The sequence below is a fragment of the Siphateles boraxobius genome, unplaced genomic scaffold, assembly GCF_051911475.1.
Source record: "Siphateles boraxobius isolate OS27281-9 unplaced genomic scaffold, OSU_SipBor_1 25, whole genome shotgun sequence".
Classification (NCBI taxonomy): Eukaryota; Metazoa; Chordata; class Actinopteri; order Cypriniformes; family Leuciscidae; genus Siphateles; species Siphateles boraxobius.
The window spans coordinates 13,899,817-13,921,729 of record NW_027508866.1 but is presented as its reverse complement, the minus strand read 5'-3'; the positions used below and the strand labels follow the sequence as shown (position 1 = coordinate 13,921,729).

General features: G+C 37.6%; 1 protein-coding gene across 8 annotated transcripts in view; it reads right to left on the bottom strand.

Moving 5' to 3' along the window:
- Window positions 1-21,913, bottom strand: part of cadm2a (cell adhesion molecule 2a) — a 496,729-nt gene that overhangs the window by 33,176 nt on the left and 441,640 nt on the right. For all 8 annotated transcript variants that reach the window (XM_077242793.1, XM_077242794.1, XM_077242796.1 and 5 more), the window contains 2 exons: window positions 15,767-15,919; window positions 11,435-11,572 (listed from right to left, as the gene is read on the bottom strand). In XM_077242793.1, the coding sequence (XP_077098908.1) occupies window positions 11,435-11,572; window positions 15,767-15,919 (291 nt within the window). The remainder of the gene's footprint in view (window positions 1-11,434; window positions 11,573-15,766; window positions 15,920-21,913) is intronic.

Sequence of the window (21,913 nt, the reverse complement as noted above, 5' to 3'; positions counted from 1 at the left end):
TCAAATGCTGTTTTCCACCTAAAAGGGAGGTATTTAGAACAACAGGAGGCACAAAGGTGTGCAGCTCATCTCCGCCGCCTCTACCCCATTCTGCAAGCCCATTAGCGATCTCGCAAGAGGGATGTAAAAAGAGAGAATGAAAAAGATAGAGAGAGGGGGAGAGAGCAAAAGCGTTCTTTATCCGATCACCGCGAACTGCTCTCAGGCTAAACACAGTGGTCATTCCTAGTGGATGGAGGGATATTTATGTGTGTATTTGACTGAAGTTAGCTGTCGGCTGTGCGTTTGCATGGCGGGAGCTTAAATTTGAGGTAGCGGTTTTGAATTTCCTCAAAAATTGTCAGTTTGTGTTTATTTATGCGGCATAATCTTTCTGCCTGTGGTGAGAGACTCTGGAGTTTCTCCATACGTGAGTGGAGCGCTGCAGTGAGTGACTGAACGCCCATCTCATCTATCTACCGCTAATCCTAATGTCCCAGAGACATGAGAACCGATAACGACAACATTATTTCAACAAACGCCCCCCAATCCCCAACCAGGATCACTATAAATATCAGTTACTCATACTGCACGGCTCTCCGCCATGGCTCACTGTTCAAATATCCTTCATAAATGGTCAGTGTGGGTGTCAATGTAAAAGCTCCTTCTGGTGCCATGCAGTTTTATCTCTCTAATCCACACAAACAGTCTCCCTGCTGGCAGTTCTTTCACTCGGGTCAAATACGCTAGACTGAGATGGGATTTGTTGATGCGATTGTCTGAGCCTGGTTGGAATTAATGATCCTGTTCTGACACACACACACACAGACACACACACACACACACACACACACACACACACACACACACACACACAGACACACAAAGACACACACACACACACACAGACACACACAGACACACACACACACACACACACACACACACACACACACACACACACACACACGCGCGCACGCACACTGTCTGACTGCTAACAGTGTGATGATATCACCTCCACTAGGACGCAACTGCCCATTCACATGATAAGCTGTTTTATCAGTGTCATTGCTTTGGACTCACCACAGGTGACAGAAACACACTTGCAGTTACAAGCCCCGCCCCCAATTTGTTCAAAACTACACATTGTAATCTGTGTGAAGCCCTTTTCGGTTGTCTGTCAATTGCCCCACCAACAGAAATCTGTTAACAGACCTCTGCTGTGTCCGAAATCGCATACGCTCTTGAGTAGGTACTTATTTTGAACAAGTAATTACGTACATAACAATCCCTAAAAAAGTGTCTTCTATATAGTATGACTATATAGTATGAGTATGTGTATAGTACACTGACTACTGCCTAGCAAGTTAATTACTTCAATGATGCATCATACTAGTGGTTAAATAGCGAGTTACAGTATGCCATAGTACAAGAAACACCCCCTTGACCAGTAATCAAACAAAAGCCCCACCCACAGTAATCTACTATTTTTAGGGTGGAGATAATGGCCATCCCTTGTCTGTCATGAGCCCAGTCCTAATCTCCTTCGAAAAACAGGCAAACTGCTATATTTCAAACAATTTTCCAGTCTGGTACATGTTTACAATCACTTCACAGACACGCTGCATCTTATCTTGAAGTGTCTGATGCAGGCCGTGTTGATCAAATACACATAACAAGGTAGACTTCACCATCTGAATGACCTCTCTTTCTTCACACGCTGGAGATTAGCCAGCTCGTGCGCCTCTGTGAAGTTGGACTCTGATTCCCGGCCCCTGCAGCCAGGATGAAAGCGGGAGCTTAAACAGCGAGGAGCGCTGTGTGTTCAGACTCAGCGGCTACCGTCGGTCTCCCTGCCTATCATAAGCAGCGCTAAGAACATCTCGCTCTTGTTCAGCTGTGAGCTTTTATCTAGGCACCTGGGCGTTTGTTTTCACCAGCCAAGACTGAGCAGATGTTTTGTGTGCAACTTAGTTCTAAAGACAGTGACCACTGTGAAACGGGCAAAGAAAGCAGCTATTTTATACACACACACACGCACATGAACACCATGCAATGTAGTTTCTACTAGATTTTTACTTTTTCCAAAGGTCATCTAAATTGTTGTTAGCTTGCATTTGCCAGGGCGTTCTGCTGGTTTCAAGACACCATGAAATCAAAAATCTTATTTTTTTATATTGCAGTATTTATTATATGAATTATCCATGCACATCATCATTATAAAAAAGTTAAAAAACTAAACAAAAAAACATGTGCTGTCATAATCTTTAATCAAGAAATGGTCTTCTCTGATGACATGTTTACTGGTGCGAGGGCGGGGCAACCTGTCACTCACATGACATCACAGCAATAGCAAATCACAACGATCCAATCAATTCCTGGGGGACACAATCAAGTCCCGCCTTACATTTTTCGTTTAAGAAGCCTTTTCAGTTGTAAATACGTCACAATAAGGAAGAAAAGTCAATTGCAACTACAGTTTAATGCCGACTTTAAGGCAAGACACCCCAGGTGAATAGGGTAAACATTTTTTTTTACGAATCTCCATACTTTCCCAGTTGATTAATTACATTAAGAATTCTTTGTATTACAAGTTTTCTAAAATGTTGTTTAAATATGCCAATTATAGTTTTTATAATTAAATATGCACAAATTTGCATACATTTCCAGAACAGAAATCTGAACATTGGATAAAGCCAGGTTCAAAACTTGTTTCATTGTGTTGACATTATAATCAAAGGTTTTTACAAAGGGGATATTTGATATATATATTTATCACTCAATAGATCAGAAGATTCACCATGATTTAGGAATTAAATGTTGTATAAAATCAGGCAAATTATACATGAACAAACCCCTCAGTAAAAACCTTCTGAATATAGATAAGAATACAATGGAAAAGTCTAGTGTGTGTAAGAAGTAAATATTTATGGCTCAGTTCACAAGAAAAAACAACAACGTTTGACCTGTACTGTCTTGCCTTAAGAGGTGGATGTTAGTGCATTGTTATGTAGCTGCTTGTGTGCTTAAATGTACATAAAATAAAATCAAAGATAAATCAACATTTCATGTTCCCTTACTCTGCCATTTTGTAGTCGAACAGTGAGATGGTATGAAAGAAAGAGTTTCTAGCCGAACCCCCGGAGGAAAAAAAGTGGACGACTCTCTCTTTCATCTGTCTTGGAGATTTTCATGTCGGCTAATCTGTTACATGTTCTCATAGTTCTCCTCGGGGGAGTTCTCCTCCCTGAAGGAGGTCTGGGGATGGATATGCACCCTTGTCATCCCGGAGGAGGAAAAAAGAAACATTCCCAGAGTTCTATAGGAGCTTATTGATATCAGAATACTGTATGTAGCATACTCCGCAAAAAATAATGGTCTTTATCAGTATTTTTTTTACAGTAATGAAATCTAAACATCCTTAAAACAAGATTACTTCAGAAGATAAATTGCATTAGATAAGACTTGTATCTTGAGTTAATTTTTCCTACCCCATGGGCATTTTCTTCTTGTTTTAAGTATAAAACTCACTAAAGCCTCATCTAACTTTCTTAGATTTATGTTTAAAACAAGAACGAACAATTTTCCCGAAGGGTAAGAAAACTAAGGCTAAGCAACTTTGCCCTCTCAAGTAAATTTATCTTGTTTTAATAACATTAGATATTTTACTGGAAAATAAGAGAATAATATTGCCTAAGAAAAAGATTCTTTGCAGTTTCTGTTTAAACACAAAGTACACTGTGAGATTTTGGGAACAGGGTGCTGTCAGAGGGATGAGGGCTGATGGAAAATGTCGTTAGAGAACATGTTTTATTCATGTTTCTGCCAAGACACAGGAGGCATTTTAGAATTCCATTTTTAATGACTATTGATTGATTGCACTCAACATGATGTAAGAGAAAGCTGGGGGGGGGGGCGGCGCACACACTACGTGCAAATACCTGTACACGTTCACATTATATACATACATACATATAGATTTATTTATTTGATCAAAAATACCGTAAAACTGTAATATTTTGAAATATAACAACTCAAAATAATTTTTCTATTTTAATGCATTTTAAGATGCAATTTTTTCCAGACATCTGAATTTTCAATTGTTCAAAATAACAGCATATATTTAAAATCTTAGCAATGTCAAAATGTCTTTAATGTCACTTTTGATAAATTTAATGCATCTTTGCTGAATAAAAGTTTTAATTTATTTAAACAAAAAAATTGTACTGACCCCAAACTTTGGAATAATAGGGTATACATATAAAAATAAATATCATAACACAAAATGAATAAGAAATATTTACAATTTATATAATTAAAGAAAAAGAAGGACAAACCAAAGACTAATGTTAGGTTCCGATTACACAATGGGTGCTTCTCAATACTGTGAGATGATGCTTCCTCGTTTCCTCGTTCCTCTGTCCTCCAGCCTGTGACCTGGAAACCGATCTAAGAAAGCCATCTTAAAGGACATCTCATTTCTCTAATTGAACCGCTTAGAGTGAGGAAGCTTCCAGAGGAGCTATGAGTGAGGATGCACAGGTGTATCATATGCCAAAGTCTTATGAAGAAACCAGATGCACGTATAAATTCTCCTACCCCTTCACATCTGTCACAATGATTTTAATTTACTCTTTACCTTTGCAGTTTAAATAAACCATGCATCTCACATATTTCAACAGGGCATCTTGCATTATTAATATTTATAATGAATTTCTTAAATAACCAAACTTCAACAACATAAGGACAGATCCCTTGAGTGCAGCTGATGGCGCCGTGAAGAGACGCTTGAGTGATCAAGAATATTCCAATGTACAAATAATATTTCTTTCGATTCCTCTGTCCTCATTTTCTTTCCTTGCATCCTACGGGGTGGAGATGAGACATGAGGAAGGGATGCGCACTGTACGACGTCCCAACGTCAATTTGAGGGCTTCACCTGCTCTCTAATCGCGGTACATGATGTCATCTGCGTTGCGCCTTTTCAAATCAACCACACCTAAAGACTAACACGTTTAATCTTATCTGGTCCTCCACGATGGGTTCCATCACATCTGTAACGTTGACCAAGTAGAGCACAGAAGCTCTTCCGTATACAGCTTTTAAACATTGTAAAATGAATGAGAGAAGATGGTATTGGTGCTTCCAGGTGGAATTATTCAATAGAGGAGAGGTTCATGGAGCTTTGGCAACACTACTTCTGCTTTTATGATGTTTCCTCAAGGGACTACCATGACAGAGTGAAAAAATATCAATGATGGCAAACGATAGCGGATGCGCTTCAGCAACCCGGTGAGTACTGAAACACAGCTTCGGTAGCCATTGTTTATTTACGCTCTTATTTCTAGAAGTCAGTTGCTAGTTCCGCCTTCTTGATGACATCACACATGTCATTAAAGACGGTAAGCAATGATTGGCTGGGAAGCAACATGACATGTTTTTTGTCCAAGACACAAGAATTTAGGAGTTAAAATCGCATAATCTGATAGTGGCCCTGTTTACACCTGGTATCAAAATGCATTTTGGTCGATGGGATCACAAGTGGACGAGGGAGACACATACCCGTTTACACCTGGTATTTTAATCCGTCTCTTTTGTCCACTTTCAACCACTTCTGTCCTGATTTCTTCAAGGGGAGGGTTTATGGGTGGGTAAATGTATGTTTTTTTTTTCAGATCTTTCAACAAAATAAGCTTGCAAAATTTATATATGAACGGGCCAGTGGTGAGAGAACACTGTGCTTAGTACGTTCTTCGTCTTCAAATCAAACTCAGGTCTTCAGTCGACAAAGACTAAATCATGTCTGGCTAGCGCACTTTCCATAATGTTTACGCATTAGGTCAGTAGACGGTCTTTTGTGGCTGTTTGAACACTTTAAACCACAGGAGCATTTACTCTACGAAAGCAATCCGGTCTAATGAGTTTGACAACCAGTGGTAGAAAGTGGACAAGCTCAAAAGGTTTTAGACCCCAATTTACACCTGTATTTAGCGTCGTCCACTTGTGAAAGTGAAAAGTGAAAGTGACACGTGATGGCCAAGTATGGTAACCCATACTTGGAATTTGACCTCTGCATTCAACCCATCCAAGTAAGTGCACACACATTAGGAGCAGAGTAGTGAGTAGTGTACACACACACACTGCAAACGTGGATACACACACCCGGAGCAGCGGGCAGCATTGAGTGGCGCCCGGGGAGCGATTGGGGGTTAGGTGCCTTGCTCAAGGACACCTCAGTCATATTCCTGCCGGTACTGGAATTGAACCAGCAACCTTTGGGTCACCAGTCCAACTCTGCTACCATTAGGCCATGACTGCCCCTTGTGATCCGAATTAGTCCGAAAGTCCGAATTAACAAAATGCATCTTAGTTTTTCTTGCTAAAACACATTTCTTGAAACCATCACTAATTTTCTCAAAACCTTAAACACAAAACAAAATTTTCAAACCACATTAAGAAAACCTCTGACTCTTGGCAGAATCAAACAATTGCCTCAAAATCATTTTATCTGTGCTCAAAATCAAACATACTTTCATGTCTGTATATTCACCACTTGCATACTGTGTAAATACAGTGACCCAACTGCAAAATCTAAAAAGGTTACAGTAAGAAATTCTAAATGAAAACTATGTTACAGTATACTCAGAAGAGTTGAGCAACTGAAAAAAAATCAAGGTCAGTGAAAGAGATTCATTCTGCTTCAGCATCACGTCTTCATGTTGGTCCATCCAGAGGACTCTGTCCACATCACAGACAATGTCATCTCTGCAGGCAAAGGGAAAAACCCTAAAGCCAGATCCAGCCTTGGCAACATTCTCATCCTCATCCTCTTCGTTCACCGCCTCTTATACATATACTTTTCCTCCTCTCCCTCTTATATTGTTTTCATCCATTTTTGGTATCAACATTCAGTCCAACATTTTGAGTAAATTTTGGCACTCTGAACTGACTTGTATTATGTACTGTTGGTTTCGACACATCATTAGAAATAAGTGTGAACTATTTTGAGTCGTTGAATGTAAACGATTACAACTGTGTTGTAGTTGTGTTTACCTTTTGCCTGCCTGTGTTTAGCTTTTTGAAACATAAGTGCATCAGTGCGAAATGTGTTTAGAGTTTTGCAAAAAGAGTGCATGAGATTTGCAAACAGTATTTTAACTACCTGAACTTGTTTTATGTTTTACAGAAAGAGTGATTTATTCGACACATTGGTTTAGGCTATTGAGAATTTGGTTCAGAGAATGGCGTTTAGTGTTTTAGCAATTCAGAAAAACTGTAATACCAGGTGTAAACAGGGCCTTAAAGACACACTATGCAAGAATTGTACCTTAATATAACAGCATTAAAGTCATTTCGGTGGTAAGCAAACTCATAGTAGGGCGAATCATCCTGGTAGTAAAGCTTGGGGGGACGCCGCTGGAAAAACCAGCAATGCAAGTTTGAGAGGAGCACCCCCGACAAATCTCGCGAGAATCACAAACTGCTTTACGGCAACGACGTCACACACATGAACAACAACATATGAAGCACAAAGACACTTGCGCGCATTTCAGACGTGATACTCGACGATGGAAAAAGCAGAGGAAACGCGGTCGGAAGAGACTAGGAAAAGGAAAAGATAATCTGACGGCGTGAGGAACTGGACAAGAGTCCCACTCGGTCAGGCTTTCACTGTTGAAGTTCATTCCTGTGATTATCATGAGAACAGTTGTCATAACAGACAACAATATTGTGTAGTCTGAAACCAGCATAAGAAGTTTTTCAATTCACCTTTTTCCCCTCATATTGTTATGCTGATAATATAATATGCAAATCAATATTTTGATTACAAATGCTAAATACAGTGGTATCAGACTTTTGGTCCAACTGTATGTGCAAATAATGCATGGACTGCTGTTAAGGTGGCTGCTAGGATGAGGTCTAAGTAATATTTGCTGGTTAGTTTAACATGCAATAAACAGATGCCCAATTTTACTCAAATGATGAGAATAAGAGGGAGAGGGAGAGAGAGAGGTAGGGAGGGAGGAAGAGAGAGAAGGAGGGAGGGAGGGAGAGAGAGAGAGGGGGAGAGAGAGAGAGAGGGAGAGAGAGAGAGAAGGAGGGAGGTGGAGAGAGAGAGAGAGAGAGAAGGAGGGAGGTAGAGAGAGAGAGAGAGAGAGAAGGAGGGAGGTAGAGAGAGAGAGAGAGAGAGAGAGAGAGAGAGAGAGAGAGAGAGAGAGAGAGAGAGAGAGAGAGAGAGAGAGAGAGAGAGGCATGAGAGAATGTGAGAGGTGGTGATATTGGATTCCATTACAGCTGTCAATTTCACACACAAACGCAGAGCATCTTGGGCTCTGCATACTCGGGGGGAGAAAGTGTGAGATGTCTTGCATCCTGGAGACCGGCACAAATTTAATACCGGGCTGAGCGTTGCTACAGTCCCAGAGATCCCACAATAATGCAACTGCTATTCCCAGTCCATGGTTCCAAAATAAATGCGTTTATCACAGTTCAGCCTCACGCGGCGGTGGAGAAGTGCGGAAAACAGCGATGACAACAGCTGCCACGGCTCACAAACACAGCGACAGGAAGGCCGCAAACACAAAGGCAAGACAGAAAGAAGCACAAAAGGAAAACAACAGGCCGACTAACTGGAGTGAGCAGAGCCAACAAAGCAATATCCTTTCGTTCACTTACACCTGCCATGAAACCAAGACAACCAGACTAAACAAACTAAGTCACTCACATTACCAAATTGTTCCCTGTTTTTTCCTTTGTGCTCAGTATTTTATTATATGTAGGGCTTCAATGTGTATAATTGAATATGTCAAACATCTTGTGTTTATATATATTGTGGGTTTTTCGTCTCTCTGGGGTCCACTCTTTTTCTTGCATCCTTCAAATGTGTTATTGTCTTATTGGATCCATCCATCACAATACACATTCATGATGAAAATATCTAGGTCTGACACTTTGCAATCAACAGAGAGCCTATAATCTTCATGCTTTATGAGACTGTGGACTGACGAGACTCAGAGACACCTTAGCAAACCCCTTCCTGAGTTCACGGTACAGGCTACATGCTGCATTATCTAAATATATTTACCATATGCTGCTTTCTCGTTCAAACCACCTGCTCGCAAATTCGAGTTAGGTAATGCTATTCTTGCATGTTTGATGGATGAAATGTCTTTTTCACACACTCGCATTTGATAATTTGCACCTGCATTACAAAACACACCAAAAAAATGAACCTGTGGTCTCGGAGTCGGAGAGGGAGCGAAAATTTCAGTGTTAATGGTCATATTAATCTCGGACCTCACGGCTGGAGAAAAATGTAGCTGAATTAATCAAATACCTTCACAGATAATTAAAAGAAAACATCCGAATTTCGAAGTAATGTGAAGAAAAGAACTCCAATGCAGCAAAACATTTAAGATTTCCACATCTATCAAGGTTAAATGCATCTCTTTTTTTATACAAATCTGTTGTTTTGATGCTTTAAATAATCACTATTAATTAAAGAATACATCCAGCCTAGCCTAAACACCATGATTCTTAATGAATATGAAGATCGTATCATTAATCTGGGACTACAGCGAGCCAGAGTCGCGCGTAAGGAGATCAGGTATCAGTTTCTTAAAGGAATCTCAAACAAAGCAGCTTACGTTTCCGCCGTTCTCATCTGAAACATCACTGATCCCTTAATGAAATGAAATAAGCTCTGAAAATCCTCCCCTGCACACAAATTATGTCTGTTTATTAAATGACCAGAGGGACTGACCGCAGATGTAATATCTGATAAGGAGCCAAATCAGGATCTAAATTCGAAGTCAAAATTATAAAAACCCTTGCCTAGGTACTGATAAGAGGCTAAACTCAGGCTTTAGGTACTTTTTTTATTTCTTTATTTTGGTCATAGATTAAAAGAGCATTTCTCCCCTAAAATGAAAAAAAAAATCCTCATGTTGTTCCAAAATCATATCACTTTTTTTCCCCTTCTGTGGAACCCAAAAGTTATTCAAAGAATATTCTGGCCACTTTTTAAGTAATGAAAGTCAATGACAACTGGGACTATAAAGACAAAACAACAACCACAAAGTATGTAAAAGTTCATAAAATCATCATATATGTTGACCACACAACTTGTGTACCATATTCCAATGCTTTCCTTGGAACATTAATGAGTGTAGCAGCGAATCTTTTGACTCAGATCTTTTCAGTGAATTAGTTGATCTGGTTTGCAAAAATGGTCTGAAGGATTTGTTCATTCTTTGACTCGATTTGGTTGCAAAAATTAACTCTGATTAGGGGAAAATGATCTGTGAATATTAACTTAGATTTCTATCTGTCCATGACACAAAGCTATCATTTGACTTAGTGCACAGTATGGATTTTAACATCCTTTTTAAAGCGTGAAAGCTCTGGTCCGCATTAGTAGTGTTATTGCACAGAAAAGTGCAAGCAGTGCAATATTTCATTACAATATTTCATTACATATACATCCGTCTATTGCAAATTTGCATAGAAAACAATGGAAAAGCAACGCAGTGGAATGCAAAAAAGTGTCCTGTGTAAATAGCCCAGTATTAACATCCATTCAATGTATGATTACCATTTATGGTTACACTTTATTTTGATAGTCATTTTAGACATTCTACTAACTATAAGTAACTTTTTGAACTACATGTCAACTAACTCTCATTCAAATATTAGTAGGCTGTAGTAGACTGTCAGTAGACTGTTAGGTTATGGTTAGGTGTTAGGGTTCGGGTTAGGAGAACAAGTTGACATGTAGTTGCTAAGTTACTTATAGTGAGTAGAATATCTATTGGGGGACCCACAAAATAAAGTGTTAGCAGATATTAAGCAGACAGTCTACTAATACTCTGATGACAGTTAGTTGACATGTAGCTGCAAAGTTACTTGTAGTTAGTTGAATGTCTAAAGTGGACTATCGAAATAAAGTGTTACCAAATTGAAAACAAAATACAGAAATGTACAGATAAACAAGCTAATCCCTGCGAAACAAAGTAGTTCCAAAAACACTAAAACTGTTGAGCCATGCTTCATCCTTCGGGGTTCACGTCTTCCTCACTGTAAAGGCCTCTCCCCAAGGTTCCGTCCACCAGAGACACAATAATCAGTCAGCGTGGGAGACGTCGCCTCAATGCTAATTAGAACCTGCTGTATTTTTAGAAGTGCAGCACACACAAGTCACGACAAAGGCACTCAATGCCATCTGCATCGTACGCATGCTTTCATCCTCTCTCTTTCCGTCTGACTGAGATGGGACATTGTTTATAAGGTGATGGATTTGTGGAGAAGATGCTACACGAGTCGTTAGCTACATATTTCACTGAGCCTAAGCATTCTTCCATTCTGAACTTGAAACATATGCACTCAAATGTAGTAAATCTTCCTTGTGATTTGTCTTATAGTGTGTTAATGTGAGTTTGATCATAATATTCCTTACCTTTGATCTCTTTCTCATTTCTGAACCATCGGACGTCAGCCGCAGGTTTGCTGCCAGAGGTCACACAGGTCAGAGTGATGTGATCGCCCTCCTTTGCAGGCTTGGTGAGTCCATTAATCTCTGGTTTCTTAGGCACACCTAAACATGGAGGGAATAAAGCGACAGAGAGAGAGAGAAAAAGAGCGAGATATTTCAAAAATATTAACAGTAGGTAAGTGTGAATTTTAATGGAACATTTTTTAGAGATTATTTATCATCTTCCATGAACTACTCCAGTCCTTTTATTTTGCCTGGGGTTTTTTGTCGTTCACTGAGGTTAATTTAAATTTAGACCCTTTTTGTCAGTGGTTATTTGATCATATTATTGCAGAGTTTAACTTTTCCCTCGCCACTGATGAAATTTTCTGTCATTTATGGGACAACCCTTTCCCACCATAGAACTCATTCACAGCAGCGCCATCTTTGATTTTTAATGGGAATGAAAGGCTGTGAGGGATAGAAATACAGTGGTACAATCTCTTCAGTGGGTTGTACTGTTATTATATATATAATGTGCTTTTAGATTATTCTGCTGATGAAACAGCTGCAAAAATATCTTTCAGAGAAATTTCAGTAGACAAAAAACTACAGGCAACATAAGTTGTGGAAAATTAAAAGTGATCTAGGAGCTTTATACAGCGTTTTACAGCAGATTCCATTGAAAATAAGTTTACAAATAAGTCTCTCCCTCACAGCCTCGCTTTCATTCATTTCATTTTAGCCTTGATGATGCTGCTCTGAATAAAGTCTATTGATGGAATTTTCTGGCTTTCTGTGTTTTTACTGTTATACGGCAGGGGGCGCAATGTAAATGTAAAATGTAATTAATCCATTTGATGCAAAGCTGAATTTTCAGCATCATTACTCCAGTCTTCAATGTCACATGATCCTTCAGAAAGTCTAATATTCTGATTTGGTGCTCAAGAAACATTTCTTATTATTATCAATGTTGTAAGCAGTTGTTATGCTTAATATTTTTGTGGAAAACCATGTCCAAGAGCATTTATTTTAAATATAATGTTTTTGCAGCAAAGTAAAAGTCTTTACTTTCACGGTTTAAACAATGTAATGCACCTTTGGTGAATAAAAGTATTAATTTATGTAAAAAACAACAACTTTTGAATGCTAGTGTATCAATATGAAGTAAACTGTCTGTCATTGGCATGCAATCAACAGCAATTCATTTTGCAATTAAGACGTCAATCTGTTAGTAGACGTAAGGCTATTCACACAGTATATGTGTTGTTGTATTCCCTTCCCAGTATTATTTAATTGATTTAATTATGTACACATGAAAACCATACTTATACAAAAGTTTCATTGGACATGTTTCAAAGCAATGGTCATAACATATCCTAACGCCATCACCTGAAAGAGAAGAGTGAACCTCAAACGTTTGTTTCCACGTACAAAAGCAATCAGCATTTCAATCTTACGAAATTTCAAGCACACAGGAAATTCTGTGGCCCACAAATACATTACTGTGTCAGGAGCTTCCTCTCTGAGGTTGTGGGCAGAGACAAAGAAAAATCAATAGGGAACATTAGTCAGGAAAATTAGATATTGGTTTCGCCTTGATTGAAGATGAGATCAGACGTTTGGCATTCAGTTCACAGACCTTATTGCTCCCCTGAGTAAGAGGCCTTAATCACATTCCTAAGAAATAAATCAAAGCAAAAACAACCACAATGTACTATGCATTAAAAAGCAACAGAGTAAATACATCAGTCATTCTAAAGCAGTGTGACCTGTAACCTCCGCTGAGCGCCATGTTGTTTTTTTGTTTTTTAATATCGTCCCAAGATGACAAGAAACCTGAAGATGCCAAGCTGTCGTTTCTGACTGAATCATTTCTTGATATTTAATACACAAATGTTTTAGACAAATCCACTTAAGGTCAAATTCACCTTTTCCACTTTGCTGTGTCATATTTCAGTGTTTGTGCACATTTTCAATTGATCATGGAAGCTGTAATTCACCAAACGATGGATTAATCGACGTTTAGTCTATACAGTAAAGTACGTTGGGCTGCGCTAATCTGCTGAATTTTCTGTAATAGAGCGCTGCAGATAATTATGTATTTTTTTAGGGCAAAACCCAGAAACAAGTTAGCATTTTAGCACTTCCAGTTCCAATGTCTCGAAGTCGATAGGTTTTTTGAATGCATTTTTGGTTAAATGCCTGAAATGAGGTCTGTGCTTAAAACACGCTCAAGATATTGCATGTTTTACTCTACGACATAAAATACATCAGTAATAGCCTCTTGAGTTTAAAGTTTAAAGCTTCTACTTACTAACAAGGGCCTAAATGGGACTACAGTGGCAGCCTGGGTAATTAAACACCATCACACCGAAAAGGTAATCTACTCACTAGTCCGCTATTCTAACTCAAACTTTCAGGATTTTTTTTATTTATATAAAGACTGAAAGAGTTGTCAAAAGCTTAGTAATTGTGACACTGAAGTCATGTGACCGTAGTTTGTATTCGATTATAGCCAACATTTAACTTTTCACTCCTGACGATTGTATTTAGGCTTCATAAAAGTCATAAAAGTTATGTTAATTTGTGAAGATTATCACGCTGAACAAAAAGTGTAACAATCATATTTTTGCTTAGTCACAGAGCTTATTTTCTGCAATAATCCAAAAGCCAATGGAACAATCCTATTGGGCTTTTGTCGATAGAACCAAGGTGATGCTAACTTGCCGGATTGGTTAAAAAAATCATCACAGCAGCTCGATCAACAAAGAATGCTCATTCTGGATAGGAACTTGTGTTGTACTTGTGAAAATCACAACCCACAATATCCATTATAAATGTGACAAACATAATACCCATAAAAACAATGTTATCAAATAATAACAACCCTGTAACAAAATGTTTAAATAATAAATAAGCATTGTGTATATTACTGCATATTTTTCCAAGATATTAATTACAACACGTAAATTAATTGCATCCATTCGTGTTTTCACAATGAGCAAAACATTATGTAATGCAGGCTTGTTGACAGAGTGTACAACTATAATGATTTTAAATGTTGTACGCCAACTAATTAAAAGGAGTCTAGCTAATTGGGCTCCTAATTAATGCAGAAATATGGCATTAAGCACTGTTTGTGGACCGTCACAGCTGACATTAACTCTGGTTTGTTTGGGACTTGATTCAAAGTCTGGTTGACTTTTGATTGACAAAAGTAGTAAAAGTTGATAGAGGAAACTAATTAAACTTCTTTCTGTGTCATTTCTCAACACTGTTCTGTGATCATCTGTGTCTTTGTTGAAGGCGACCGGGTGAATCAATTTAATTAAATCCTGATCCAGGCCAAAGTTAGATTTGAAACGCCCCCACTGAGGTAAAATTCTAATTATCTATCTACTTTCTGGAAACTACAAATTTTACAATTTTCTTTCGACTTGTTAATAAGAGTAGCTCCTTTAAAAGAATCTCTGTGTAATCTGTTTTAGACTGGTTGCACACATTTAGCAACGATAAAGCAATATTTCTGTCCTCCAAAAAAGGCATCCATGGATATACATAGTGTTAAAAAATTGGGGGACTTTTTAGCATCCAGTCTTCAGTGTAAGAAAAATATCCACATTTCAAACTTTTAAAACTATAATCACATGCGTTCATGAGAGAGTTGAGTTCTGGAGGAAGGGTGACCTCTGACCCAACGTATGTTTAGATACAATAAATAGTAAACGGATACTTTGACTGCCTGTTGCTATGGTTACTCACAGCTGATGTAGCCAGCACATTTATTTAGTAATTTCGAACGGTAAACAGTCAGTTTCACCAGAACTCCTTTACTAGGTGTCCTCTATCACTTTTTAATGGACACCCTGCAGCCAATCAGAATCGAGTATTCACCCACACCATGGTATAATATGATTTGCCATCACATTCAGCTGTGTCATTGTTGATTAACTCGTTTGCCCATGGATTTAAGTTCCTGTGTTTTCAGGTCAATTTGTTCGGTCTCGTCTGTGTTATGGTGAAGCTACCCTATGTTTGAACTACCTGTGTGTTGAATGAAAGACTTCTGAAATCTTCATTTGTGTGATTATATATAGCACATGTGACACTGGGAAGAGCCAGGATATTATTTAATATAACTCTGATTGTGTTTGGCTGAAAGAAGAAAGTCATATACACCTAGGATGGCTTGAGTAAAGTTGAGTAAATTATGGGATAATTAAAATTTTTGGGTGAACTATTCCTTTAAGGCTAAATGACTCAACACTCTAGCTGCATTAGGATGTAATCCCACACGGTAAAATGATGTCTTACCCAGGACGGTGAGGAAAGCCTTGGCTGTTTTGACAGGCATGGTGAAGAGGGAGCAGGTGTACAGCCCTTCGTCTCCCAGAGTGACCTCGCTGATGCTGATCGTCAACTCCTGCGCTGTGGCTCGGACCAGCTCAATCCGGTTATCTCTCAGCGCTGCGGGAACAAACAATCAAGAGAGCGCCATTAATTATGACACCTCAATTAGCATATGCCACATACTAAAAAGAGTGACGGATTCTCTGTGACATTGCCTCTATTCCTGAAAATTTAAATGTGTGAATACTGACCAAAAGGGAAAAAAAATGCATTTTTGAACCAAAAAACAAAAAATGTATAAACAAGTCATTCTATGATTATGTTCACATATTGTGCCGAGTATGAAGATCAATTCCATTGCTACAGGGAAAAATATTTCATGATGGCTTTCAGTCAGAGGGCAAATTGAATATGGATCAGTCAAGATTCAAATCCAACATCACTTCAGTCAATACTGTTCAGAATGAGCATTGATCGATTTGAAACATACATGCTTGAGCTCTCTAATCCTCATTTACAAACTCTGTATTTATAACGTTTGCAGGGTTCCTTACCCAGTCGAGTATGAATAAAAGTAAAGTTCAAACTTATTATGAGTGTGACCTCTGTGCGAAAGAGGCCTAAGGACACGGTTTCTGTTATTACACCTTTTAGAGTCTGCCATCACACAGACCTAATGAAAAGGTCAAAGTGCTAATGCAAAAGTCAAAGGCTAACGTCAGAGAAGGGCTATTTCCCGAAGCATCTTCAACATGCTTTGTTTAATGATAATGACTACAGCAGGAAAAAGTCTGGTAGATCATAAGATATTTGCCATGTGGCGGCACAGTTTAATCAACGGAGACAGGGTCACTAGGTCTAACCTTCTGTTTTCCATAAAACTCCGTCAGACATTTTGAGCCTCATTGACGCTCTGTAACAACCTGCCACAATATTCGTGGATGAGCTTAATGGATCTTTTTCCCCAGGAGAATAGAAAGAACACATTCTTATGGTCAATCATAAGTCTGACCTTTCAAAGCTCTCTTAATAAAAAAGTTGGTCAATGCCTTACCCGTTAGCCTTGTCATACCACCTGAAAACTTTAAATTGAATACAGCCGTTCTAGTGAAGAATCTTTTAAACTGCAGATTCCCAAGCTAAAAATCTACTAAAAAAGTAGTTTAACTACAGTCAAGGTTCTCTATTTAAAATAATAAATGCTACTAATGAAACTAATGTACTGTACATTGAATGTATTTAGATTTAAGGGGCAATATCTTTTAAATGACTTTAATTTACTTTATTTTTTCATACATAAAAAGGGTATGTATATATATATATATATATATATATATTTTTTTTTAATCATTTTAATATAAAATATTTTTCAATAATTTTTAAATAAAAAAGTAACTGTACAAATGAACTTATTCACTAAAATGAATTAGACTTGCCAAAATCCATTCTAGGAGAGTGCATTTTATTAGTACGAGTTTATGCAATATTAAATCTGTGTGCAGTACAGTGTGACCAAAACATTTATTTTTTTCAGGTTTCTTTATGTTACTCATCAGAAAAATATTATCACAACAGTAGTCTCACTACTTTTAGTTACAGAAATTGACAAAAATTCAGTCATGATTGTCTAAATAGAAGCTTCACAGAGATGAATTTCATTATGTGATCACAGCAGGTTAAAGCTCTCAGCCATACACACCAATTACAACATTAAAGGAACTTTAAAGGAAGTGTAAAGTGGAAGCATGCAGGCACACTCCGGGTATCCAAACAAGAATCCCACAAACCCACCTCCACACCTCAGCAAGGCCTCTCATGGCTTTAATGAATCTGCCTAACGGATGTTGTTTGTCAGCGTGTATTTTCAGACGCGTCTCCCCAGAGGTCTGAGTGCAGCTCCCTCTGGACAGCAGCATCTCTGAGGTAATTGAACATAATGAGGTTCATTACATGAAGAGAGGCAAGCCAACGCAGCAATGAAAAAAAAACTTGCGGTACACGCTGTTTTTTAATGCCTTCCTGTCGTCTTCCCTAAATTAAGGTCATTGTAAATAATGTGACCGACCATGGCAGTGGTGTGTGTAAAAAGTTCAAAAGTTCAATTTCATTTTGATTCGGACTTGAAAAGGGCTGGGTAAAAAAAAAAAAAACAAAAAAAAAAAATTCTGATTAATCACAATCTTTATATTTACTCAATATCAATTATTAAACTCCCAAGATTGACCTTTTAACTGTACAGCTATTTTCAGAAAAATGACTCTAATGACCATTTTTTCTTTTTAGTGAATCAAAAACATTCAACAGGAACAGTGTAGCAGTGTTCATGTTTTTTCACTGACGAAAACGAGACGATAACTAAATAAAAACCAAATACACACAAAATGACGCCAAAACATCTGTTTTGGTGAGTATTCACGTAAACACAGTCGTTATATCTTAAGTGAAAGTAAACAGCTGTGAGAATATCGGATATGTATCAGTGTATTGGATCCGTGCATTCGGCCTTACAGCAACTTAAAGCAGTCTAATAACCTACTGCTGTTCATCATTAATGTTAATCAAACAACAAAAGGAAAAGACAAAAAAATCACTTAATGTTCTTGACTAAATGACTTTAACAGCTTTAATAAGGATTAATCTATATTTAATTTATACGTCTGCTTGAAAGAATGAAGAATGATGTATGCAAGTTGTTATTAAGAATGCATACATATAATTAAATCTGTGTCTGTTTTGCATGTACAAACCTTAATATCATTCATATTTACAGGTTAATATATGTTTTCTACAGGAGTGTATAATAAGTTTGCAAAACAATTGAAGTAAACCCATTTGATAGCCATAATCTTACGATATTTAGTTGACTAAAACTAGACTAAAACTAAAACAATTCTAAAATGATGACTAAAATATGATAAACTAAATGGCATTTTAGTCAAAAGACTATGACTAAAACTAAATCAAAGTTTGCTGTCAAAATGAACACTGCAGTGTAGTCCATCTCTACACATTCATTTCCATTTCCCAAATCAATTTTTAATATTTTTGAAAGAAGTCTTTTATACTCAACAAGGCTGCATTTATTTGATCAAACATACAGCAAAACAGTAAAAAAAAGACCATTAAACTATTAAACAATTAAGCTATTACCATAAACAGTACTGTTTTCTATCTGAATATATTCTTAAAAGTGATTTATTCCTAGTCCTAATTCCATTTTATGAACAAATGACTCTTATGAACCAGTTATTTTAATCAGAAGTTTAAAAACATATGTTACTGGTTTGAATCTATCTGAAACACTTCATTTACAGCATCAGAAATGAATCAGAATCAAATTGAGTAAGACTTGTATTCAATGAGGTTGCTGCTGGACAGTTACTTGAGAAAAATGTGTTGTTTACAATCTCATATTTCACTATACTTGTTTAGTTATATTATTGTACAGCCAACATTTTTTTTGAGGAGGCACAGCTCAAAAAACACCCCTGGAACAAACCCAAATCCAGACTTCCAAAGACACCAAAGACGCACACCCCAACACTCAGAATTCAAACCGTAGCGTTTCTGATATTTGGCTCTACATGAGCAGAAGCGTAGATGCTCTCTCTACTGAATCTAATGCATCACAAGTATTCAGTGGAACGAAGGCTTTTCTGGGCATACACATACATATTGAACAGACTCTGAATTGTACACATGGTCAGATGACCATTGTTCACTCCACAAATATCTGGAAGCTTATGCTGCTTATTCTTGGGCTCTGAGCCCGATCCTACAGCCTGAATCCGACTGCTGAACAGAACTAAGAACTTTAGGAAAATGCCAATAACTTCTGTCAATTCTGGAAATGCCAAGCTCTGTGACAGGAATTTTCAATCTTCAAGATGTCACGGACCCCCAAATATAATCATCCTTGTGTGTTGGACCCCCCCATCCTAAGATTTAAAAGGCAGCTATATATTTTCATGCATAAAGACCCAATATATACAGTGAAAAAACAAACTTTTTCTAACTTGTTAGAAAATTAACAGGTATTAACTCTATATTGAATATTTCATTTTGAACAGATCATTCCTTGAGATCCAAACTGATAAGCTAACATAGAAAGATGGTCCTGCACACTGCAGAAATTAGAAGTAAACATCACCATCAAACTTCCTTCAAAACAACGCAGAAGGTCAAGTGATCAAATGTTAAACTGCATTTTAATGCTGCAGCCAAGCTCAGCAAATCAATACACGAAAACAAGCTTGAATCTATGATGATGCTTATTTACAAAAATATGTGCATGCGTTGGCACACCCAGAATGACAGCAATCGACATGATGTGTTTACGCTCACAAGCGATGCCATATTGGCACACCAACCGAGGTGAACGGATAGACAGGCATCTGCGATCTCTCAAGGGAGACATCTGTTTCATTTATTGACACTGTTGATCTTGTAATATTCATGAAGCAGATCTGATCTTTCAAAAAGCCTCTTATACACACATGATCAAACCAACACACAAAAGGTTTGACCAAAGATCTCGAAAAAATTAGAGAAAACACAGATGCCCTTTGATTAAGACACAGATCTTCCCAAGCCGGCAGGGAAATGGTGTCAGCGGTGGATTTCACACTTTGAAGAAGTTTCCTGTCGGGTCTCTAAAGTGCTAATTTTGTTGCACCAAAGCCATTAATTAATGACGTGTCTCCTCAAATTGCTGGGGAAGGTCATTAGAGCCGGAGTAAAATAAGACAAGTTGAAGAATGTCTCTTATAATTGATAATAAACTCTCGTAGCATAACGAAGACGCCAAACAAGCCAGTTTTTCATCTACAAAACCTCTCATCAAAGACTGCACAGTTCAAACAGACAGGATTACGGAAGAGAAAGCCGACTGAAGTGAAGAAAAGGTCCTTCATTCCTCCCTAGAGCTGATGGGAAGCTATACAAACAAAAAAACAGTCCCATTGTCAGATAATCTATGCTTGATTTTCATTTCACTGGGGCTAGTAACTTAAAAACGACTGGTTATTGGTGTGAGAGTGTCATGCCTTTTCATCTTGGAAAAATGAAACAAGGCGCTGATAACCATATTATATTCCAGCTCCGAAGCACATGGCAGAAATGTGGAGGAATTTAGTCTGGGTGCGATAATGACAGAGGAAATGATCAGAGTCTATGTGAAGTCTGACAAGCCGTTATCATAAAGTTACACCCATTCTTTCCCCTCATTAACAAATGATGTTCGTTAGAAAAATAGTGCCATCCATTCAGCAGTGATTGAACAACCATCTAATTATCATGTTTAATTATACTATAAATCAGAGCATGATTGATAAATAAGTACCACCCTCAGAATCGCTAATGAGCTCTTTCATTACATCTCACTGTATTAAGCCTCTTTCAGAGGAAATCCATCCTGAACTGTGCGAGATTTAACTACAGGGCTGACACGGTCAGAAGGATATGGGAAGTCAAATAGAGGAGGAAGCCTCTTTAACGTTTGATCTCATATTTTCTGGGCTGTCTAACCGATACAATAGCTTCAACTCTGACCGCAAGAATCTACCTGTAGCTTAGAACTGTCAGATATCTGTCCTGTCTTTTTTTGTAAATGGTTTTAACAAGAAATGATCTGCTATGGCCAATATCCATACAATATTATGCAATGAATCCCTTCTTTGAAAATTCCCTTCGAATTCCCTTCAGCCTTAAAAACAGGCTCTCTATCACAGTGTAACAATTTTCATCTCCCCCTAACTTGAACTCACATTTAATTTCCTTAATAAATGTTACAAGAATATTTTAATCTTCTTTGAGAATTTTTTTTCTTATTCTTTTCTTCTTATTTGAGAAAGAAATGTATAAGAAATGCATTTTGTTTCAGGTTTATTTGAAATCTGTGATTTGGTTTAAATATTCTTGATTACTTGATTTAATATTTCTTAATATTTCTTAATTCTGTTTCACTATTTTCACTTATTCACTTCGTATTTTTCAAACACTTCTTAATTAATAATGCAATTATTTTGCGGCACTACTTTAAATACACTCAGCCATTATGCTATATACAGTGATATATATATATATATAAATGCTGCTGCTCTGTACTTTTAT